Source organism: Nuphar pumila, chromosome 8 (genome assembly GCF_984573655.1).
Source record: "Nuphar pumila chromosome 8, dmNupPumi1.hap1.1, whole genome shotgun sequence".
In the NCBI taxonomy this organism is placed as follows: Eukaryota; Viridiplantae; Streptophyta; class Magnoliopsida; order Nymphaeales; family Nymphaeaceae; genus Nuphar; species Nuphar pumila.
The window spans coordinates 124,713,693-124,722,567 of record NC_143256.1 but is presented as its reverse complement, the minus strand read 5'-3'; the positions used below and the strand labels follow the sequence as shown (position 1 = coordinate 124,722,567).

Sequence of the window (8,875 nt, the reverse complement as noted above, 5' to 3'; positions counted from 1 at the left end):
ATATATATATATATATATATATATATGAAAAACCAAAACATGTTGGATGGTATAAATTAAGTTTTACATAGATTTTTTTGTAAATCTAACCTTAACTAGAAATCAATTGTTGGATCATCGTAATCAGATCAAGAAATACATTTTTTTATGCTTGCATATTTATGAAAATTCTAAGCCATTGATTTTTAACCCTTAAAAGATTCTTCTTATTGTAGTTGGATGATCCAAGAGTCTTGGATCTACCTAAAATGCAAGGTCAACTAAACATATTTCAGTTACTCTTTTATATATATAATGTATTTATAAATAAAAAATTTATTTATCGGTTAACCTTTTATATATAGAATTATTTATAAATAAAAAATTTATTTATTTTTTATTCTTTTTGACTAGTCAACCTAGGTTTGACTAGACATTAGGACTAGTCAAACGACTAGACTAACTCCAACGACTATTTTTAGCCATCTCATGCGTGGTGAACCTCCTCTTTCATGGTATGCTTCTTGCACGTTTGAGTTATTGATAAAATAATATTTTTTTATATTTGTGAGCATGCTTGCGTATGCCTTTTGTGGGTTTCGTGAGTGTGCCCTTTTAGTGGCCAATTTTGTACTTATCTATTTTTATTAGATACTTCGTTCGTGATTGAAGGCCCTATTACAATATTCAGATGTAATAATAGAAAATCAGGAAGTAAGCATGAAATATTACAACATGCCGGTACATAGCCACAGGTACCTGCTGTTTTATTCGTACAAGAGTTAGCTCCTTCAGCAAGCAGAGAATTGGAACCAGCAACTTCTAGTGGGAAAGAGGAGCACACCAAGTTGCTCTATCACAAACGTTGTCACCCATCAGGGCTTAATGGGCAGCCATCCATTTACAAGCACAATTATCGCACCATTGGTCTCTATAATGTTGCTCAAGACACTAGCTTGGGCTTGATAGAGAGATTGCATAAAGCTTTGGGTTACCATTATACATGAAGAATCCAGTCTGTTTCCAATCATCTGGAACTGTCCAACAGTAAAGTTGATACTAAGCAGGGACAGGTTCGCGTTCTTTGTCACTGCAATCCGCAGGAGCAAGAGTGTCATAGTACTCAACCAGAACCTTCCATCCACCTGGGCACATGAACCCATCTGGTGGATTCTCTCGATTCTTTGCAAGCGTACGCATCTGTGAAATTCAAAAGCCATTTTCAGCCAACATACACAAGTTTATCAAGAATGAGAGAACAAGTAAAAGCTGTAGGATTTTCTAAACTAACCACCTCCGACTTAAGTACTAGTTTATGGTAACTTTAGAAATGTTATAGTCTCTTAATGTAATGCAAATAATACAATAATTAAAAATATCTAGGGTCCTCACTAACATGATACTGAAATATCTTGGACTGAAATCTTCATTAGTCACATAGGGGTTATCAGCCTCATCCAAGCATATGGTAACAAATAATTATCTTCTGTGGTATCTCCACCTTTAAGAGCTCAACAAGATTTGGCAAGGCAGACCCCTCCCAATGAATTAATTACAAGCATGTGGAAGAGTATCACCAAACTACCTTTAAGGGTTTTTTTAAGATTTTCCTTTTAACAATTTAAATATTGAAAAGGATCTAAATCACACACCAAGATTACATTTCTAAAGCTGGATTCTCCATGTATGCAATAGTCATTCAAGCAGTGAGCTGTAAATAAATAATAATCTTTGTGTGTGACAACTTAATCAACAAGGTTACCTTAGTTCCTGAGATGAAAAGAAAATCCTGAGGTCTTGAGGGATCAAAGAAAGCCATTTTCTTTTGTGTTTTGTCATATGCAGCTACCTGCATTCGCAATTTGATGACATTAAGAACATGAGCATTAATAGACATTTTAAAGGTAAGCCTGTAAGAGTTAAATACATACCCTAAACGGCAGTATGTTGAGTCTTTCAAGTCCGGGCGCCACGCCTAATACCATTTTCCCATGATCAGCATCATAGAGATCTCGTTTTTCAATGGGATGACTCATGCCAGCTGGATCTCTTCCCACAATGTAGAAGTTGGCACCTGCATTTATTCGAGCCTTGGCATGCCACTGCACCTCAGTTGGACCAGCATAATGCATGGGGGAAGGGAAAATTGCCACAACCGTTGTCTTTGGATCAAGAACACCATCCTCAAGAACCTATAGTACAACACTTATTTTTTGAATTTCTACTCATAAACTGAAGAATTTGATTGTTAAAAAGCAAAAGCCAACAAACCTTCTGATGTTGCTTCATCCTCCAACTAAGAGGAATGTCATCTGCTTTAGTGTAACCGCCCAAAGGATGAAGAAGCAAAACTGGATTCCTGTAGCCCATCTCTAGAAGGCGTCTTCGAGTGTCAGTCATAAGTAATGCATGACCATTGTGAACAGGATTCCTGAGCTGGAAAGCAAACACTGCATCTGCATTTCGCCTTCTGAATTCATCACGCAGCTGTCCTGGGGACAGCCTATACTGATCAAGACCATCATTGTACCTGATTGGCTCAATCACCTCCAGGTCACCACCTATGAGCCAGTCTCCAGCATTGACTATCGCCTCCTCTACATAGGGCAGTCCACGGGCTGTGGTTCCCCATGTCCTAGCAATTCGTTCTTCCTTGTTGTGTTTGAAGATCTCAACGCTGAATATATCAATGGAATACAAAAATTTTTGTCACTGAAACTAAGCATGGCACTCATAAGAGTAGCAAACCCTCAATTAAATACATGCCAAAGGAAATGAATAGCTCGCTAATGCATGAAACAATAATCTGCTAAGACTTTTAGACTGGTAATCTTAGGGGCACAAAACTAACACTAACCTACAAAGACTTTTTGGGGGGGGATTTATAAACTGAAGAAACAGCACCTGGCACGAAGACCTGGTCATGCTGGCTCAGCCTGCCATACCTACGGTCGTCGTGCCGGCAGCGTAAAACTTGAGGCTAGGACCCCTGCCCCCAGGGCCTACGCTATGTGTTGGCTTGCGCAGACGGGTGACACCCATGGGAATCAAACCTTGACTGCCCGTCTAGCAGCCAAGGCCACACCCCACTACGCCAACCCCCTTGGGGCACCTACAAAGACTTTTAGACTGGTAATCTGAGGGACACAAAAGTAGCACTAATCTACAAAGACTTTTAGACTTGTAATCTGAGGGACCCAAAAGGAACACTGATCTACAAAGTCTTTTAGACTGGTAACCTCAGGGACACCACTGAATTCAAACCCGACTTCCCCAAAAGAAGGTGACAAAAGCTTAAAAGCCTAATCAAAACATATATACATTCTAGACAAGGATGAAAACTTTCCTGCCAGAAAGACAAAATAATCAATGAAAAGATATAGTGCAGGAAGAATGCAAGACAAAAAAAGAAAAAGAAAAAAGAAATAAACCTAAAAACTAACTGAATGCAGGCATAAAAGGTCTAGAACTAGCAGAACCAATTTTTAAAGTATGCCAACTCAAAAGTCACAGTCTCAAATCGCAGTAACATAGCATGCAATAGACCAACTAGTTAATAAACATTTATGAGATGACATCAAAACACAAAATCAATTAAATTGGAAATGCCTCTTGTTTCACACAGAGTTCCGCTTCTATTTGCAATTTTCATATAATTCAGTTGCATCTATTAAAAATACATGTAAACAACAACAAACTTCACTCCAAGCCCTAATAGGCAATAGGGTACAATATCATGGTTGATATCATTGTGGTGCAAGCCACATCCAGAAGGAGAAGAAAGCACCCGACACTGAACAAGGAAAATAGATTACCCGTGCTCGTGTCTGGCAAGTCCAGGTCCTGAACCCAGATTATAATCAGGATCTAATCCAACTCAAGCAAGGTTGGTGCAATGTTTATGAAACAGCTCTTTTATACAATTGGTTTGCTAAGCCAGGTTGGGCAATTCTGAACCATACTAGGCCTTCAATAAGCTAGAAGTTTGTAACTTCAGCTTGAAGCAAAACTCTACAGCTATTTTTTATCAGGATATTGTTGTAAAAATGCATTTTCAGACAACGTAATGTTCACAGATTTCCATAACAAGTACACAAACCGAATAAGGCATAACTTCAAATTGATAGAAATTAAAAGAATTAATAAACAGGCAATCATCTTACAACTTAAGAACTAATCCTATATTTATAAGAATCAAATATTTTCCAATGTAAACAACTAAGAAAAAGTAAAATATGAATAACTGTTTCTAAGCGGAAAGAATAGTTAAGTATGAAAAGTCCTAGAACATGCACTTATTTAACAGCCGAAAGGTTCAACATGGCTCTCTGCAACCATAGTTACACTTGACTAACATATAACCAATTAAAATGAGAATGGAGAGGGAGATGTCTTGTGGAGAACCTTGGTTTTAAGCTTGAATATAGAACAATTTTTCTCTCATAAGATTTGAGGTTCAAAATCTTGAACAACTGATGTGTACGTAGTTGGATCATGATATAAAACTGGCTTCTACAAAAATGAGTGTAGTTGTGACTAAGATACTCGAATGACAGCACATAATTGGGCAGCACCATCATCAAAATGGAATTACTCTAGTACCCATAGTCCATACAAATCAACCTGACCGCAACTTTCAGACACGTTGCACCAAGCTCCAGATCGCATACACTCAAGCAACCGGTAAATACTTCTGCTACAAACAAATTGAATCACTCCCAGGCAATCAAACCAATTTAACAATCGACATGACGCATCTATCTAAATTATAACAAACATGGAAGAACGAAGTTGTAACTTTCAGAACAGATTACTGTAAACAACATTGGTTGGGCTGCATTTCACTCATGTCAAACATCACGTTCATATAACAAACAGACAATCTGTGGAACAAAAGCAGCCATATATAGTACACCATATAAGTACATTGGGCACCTAAATGTATTAGAGAACGGTGTAAAGCAATCCTCTTCCATTAACTCTAACATTGAAAAAAAAAGGCTAATCATATCTCATAAAGACAAAGTGACAAACAGCTACTCCAGCATGGTCCCCAAAATTGCATTAAAATAGGCTAAAAAATCCACCAAATCAATGAAAAAACAAACACCCAAATGTGTTCCACTTCACCAACCACTTTAAAAATTGGAAAGCCGAAAAGAAAACCTGACAAACACCCAAATCACAGAAGGCACTTACTCATTGAGGATGGCGACCGGATTCCGGCCGGAGGGGTCGAAGAGTGCAACGCTCCTCGCCTGCCCGATCGCCTGCCTCTGCGCGTCGTCGACGGAGAGGACGATCGGCACCGACATGTTCACGAGCGAGCCGTCGGAGAGCCGCATGGAGTTGAAATGAAGCGTTTGGAGGAACTCGGATTGCCTCATGAAGCCGGCCAGCGGGCTGGCCCAGCCCTCGCTGAGGACGTGAGCCCATTCGAGGTCGATCCGGGAGAGCTTGATCCTCGGCATCGAGAGGGCCTCCCGTCGCTTCCCGTACCTACTGGACTCTGGGACGATGAGGTCGACGAGGCGCCCGCCGTCCGGCTCGATCAATCCGCACCGAACCGGACGGAATTTCCGCAGTTTTCGGCCGGAGTTGGGGGAGAAATCGATTCCCAGATCGAAATTGATCGATCTGGGGAACTTGGCGACAGTTTTTCGGTTTTGGGTAGTCGCATTCCGGTGGGAAATGGCCGGGGATCCGGCAAGGATGGCCGCCATGGACGCCGAAGTTGGGGAGAAGGAAGCAGAGCAGAGGTATTTATAGGTGAAGTGACGGCGGATTTTGCCCCTAGAATTCATAAAATGACGAAAATTTCCCCATAATTTTTTAATGACGATTGTGTCCTTGACGGCTGGGAACAGTATTTTCATGAAGGGTATCCGATTGTGGAAAAAGGGGTTGATCTCGACTCGGGAATCGGAACAGTACCATTCGGATCGTGGCATAGTGACTCGGAAAGAGTAGGTGGGCTAAGATTGGTTTGGACCTGGTTCAGATCGAGCCAAGGTTGGCCTAGTTGAGTAAGACTTGGTTGCTCGAGACTTTTTGACTCGGTGAGTTGGCTAAGAAATGGCAATTGGTTTTTAAGGGTTATAATGGATCGGACATGGTCCAAGCCACCGCCAACCCGAATTTAAAATTTAAGCAGTAAGTTCAGATCCGAACCTGAAATGGATCTGAAGAAGTAGATTTAAATCCAGATCCGATATGAAATAATGGATCAGATTCGGATCAGAGCTCAAACCTATGTGTTTCCATTTGCAGTACCCCTATTTGTAGCCAGACAATGACACAAATCAGACCAAGATCCCAATTTTCGTGGAAGTAAAACGTTATTTAACGTGTCATTGTCAAGTGTCAATGATGGGCCTAGCTGATAAATAGAAACTTCAATTCAATTGTTTACGATATATTGTTAAATATTTTAAAAGACGTTAAAATGTGGTAAAACAAGCTTATATTAAATCTTGAGTGCTTTCCTCTTCATCTCTATTTATCTCTCTCTTTTCTTTGAGAAGTTATATATTTCACGTTAATTTTAATTGTTTCTAACTCAGGAAAACAATTTTTCTTAATTTCAACTTGTTTTTCTAGAACACTGAATTGAAACTAGTTGAATTGTCACAATCATTAAAAATAAAAACTAGTTTGGCCAACTTTCCCTAGTATAACTCCAACAACTTGCAAGATTACTAGAAAATGTGAACTTGGTTGACAATAACTTTATATTAATATAAACCAAATTGGTCGAGACTAGACAATATCACCATAAAATCACAATAATATCCTGATATGTCCAAAATATGTGAACTTGGTTGACAAGAAACTGCATATTAGCATAAACCATGTTGGTGTACATGTTATCCAAACATAAAATCACGATAATATTAACATATAAAATATAAAATAGGTGAGATTTTGAAAAATCTTTCGATATTGTGGAGATTTTTCCTTTGTTTTTTTTTTTAAAGAAGGGAAAAACTCCGTTGTGAAAACCCTCAAGTCTTCCGTGGCCACCAGGCAGTACACTCAGCTTGGACTGGGAATGTCAATGAATCAGATTTTATCCAATTGGATTATGTTTAGTTGCATTTGATAAGCCAAAACAATATTATATTATAATCAGATTCCAATATAGTTTTGATTTTTTGCTACCAAATTGGAGAAATATCTCAATCTGTTTACACTTAAAAAAGCAGATTTGGTATGAGCTTGTCACTGTCTGAATTTGAATCCATTCAACCAACATTCAATTAGTCGAAGATAGTGTTTGCAGCTTCCGATCCGAACCCGAACCATTTACATTCCTTGCTTCGGCCTCACAAGAAAGGACGTTTCACCATCGCTGTCAAGCTCGTGCTGTCCTGTCAACTTGGTATAGTTCACAAGTTGCCCTTGATGTGAACAGCCTTAATTCAGGTGAATCGGCCGATACCCTTACAAGCGAATCATTCTGAATCAGCCAAAAAACAATTAAAAAATATTAAGTCTCAATCAGAACGTGACACATGTTAAAGTTATTAAAATAATATTGAAAATAATTTAAGTATTTTTTTTATTTATTAAAAATAATTGATTCAGTGGTGAAGCTTATCGATTTTCTGCCAGATTGGTTTTGTTTCAGAATTTAATGGTATGATTTTGTAGTCCATCTGTAATCTGGATAGGGTCTGCTTAACCCCATCTTGCCAATCCAAAAAAACAAAAAAATCTTGCCAGTATTTGTCATTATCTTTTCTGACTCAGACCGAGTCTTCAGTGATTCGGCGAGTCAGAAACGCCAAAGATATGAATGTGAAAAGAGAGTTGTTTTTCTCCAAAATAACAGATACGCCCTTAGGTTAGGTAAAAAATGTACTTGATGATACGGCAGTTATATTCTGAAAGGTTAAGGGCATGCATGACATTTTCTTCTTTCCTGTACCTAGATGGTAGGAGCAATGAATCTGGTCATGTTTTGTTTCGAGGAGTCCAATGTCAGGATCTACCTTTGGCTTTTAGGTCAAGGACAAAAATATATACGTTGACTCAGAATTTAGGGTCTTCTAAACACAAAAGGAATAAATAGCACAACGCAAAAAAAAAAAAAAAACTGGTTTTGAAATAAAGGAGCCAATGGGTTGGGTTGGACATAGATGGGTACTAACTTGGATCGAAACCTGTTGGTCCAATCAAACTTAGCTTAGGCAAGACTAACTTCAGGGTGTTTGGCCCCAACACCAAAAAATTAGAGACTTTTTTTTTTAAAGGCAATCTGGGGTTAAGCGGACCCCTACCAGTTATACAATGACACCGTTGGGATTCGAACTTGCAATGTCCCAATGGTGGCGTGCCTCAGTTGGTAAAAAACAAAAATCAGGTTTTAGTAGGCCTAACCCTAAAGCTCTCAAGTTGCACGGTGAGCACTAAGCAAAGCAAATTGCTCAAGAAAAGAGAGGAAAAGGAAAAGAAGAAAACGATATCAACTAATTTTATCTGAAGGAGAAAAAGCAGATGAATGTTGCAAGGAGGCAGCGCTTAGTGTTGGACCTCCGGATGCCTTTGATATCAAGATGAACTACATCAAAAACATGTACGAATGATATGCCCCTCACTTGGATGGGTTTCACTTTTTTTTTTCTCTCGACGTTGTTCACAATGAGCTTGTTCATTTGTTTGATGGGTGTTGTTCATTTTTAGGATGGACGACGTCCAAGGCAGCTTTGATGGCATTACCGTCGTTGCTTCTAACTTGACCTATGACGAAAAAAACATGGCCACCAACCAATGAAAAAAAGGACATGAACTCTCTCTCTCTCTCTCTTTATATATATCCAGTTACTAAAAATATGGGTATTTTTAACAATTTATTTTTTGCAAATCGAACCATGTAGATGTGTTCGGCATGATA

At 38.8% G+C, this 8,875-nt stretch overlaps 1 protein-coding gene across 1 annotated transcript; it reads right to left on the bottom strand.

Annotated features, from left to right (window-relative positions):
- Positions 1-827: 827 nt before the first annotated feature.
- On the bottom strand, positions 828-5,707 carry LOC149830602 (ATP sulfurylase 1, chloroplastic-like). Its single transcript, XM_090016627.1, has 5 exons — positions 5,179-5,707; positions 2,251-2,656; positions 1,911-2,171; positions 1,742-1,828; positions 828-1,179 (listed from the first exon to the last, which is right to left on the bottom strand). Exons 1-5 carry the CDS (start codon positions 5,700-5,702, stop codon positions 1,039-1,041), a joined length of 1,419 nt encoding a protein of 472 aa, XP_089872753.1. The 5' UTR covers positions 5,703-5,707; the 3' UTR covers positions 828-1,038.
- Between the last annotated feature and the right edge of the window lie 3,168 nt (positions 5,708-8,875).

Coding starts and splice junctions, on each gene's coding strand:
- LOC149830602 (XM_090016627.1), bottom strand. CDS start 5,702: ATGGCGGCCATCCTTGCCGGATCCCCGGCCATTTCCCACCGGAATGCG. Junction 2,657..5,178: donor CCGGTCGCCATCCTCAATGA/GTAAGTGCCTTC, acceptor TGATATATTCAG/CGTTGAGATCTTCAAACACA. Junction 1,180..1,741: donor TTTTCATCTCAGGAACTAAG/GTAACCTTGTTG, acceptor TGAATTTCACAG/ATGCGTACGCTTGCAAAGAA.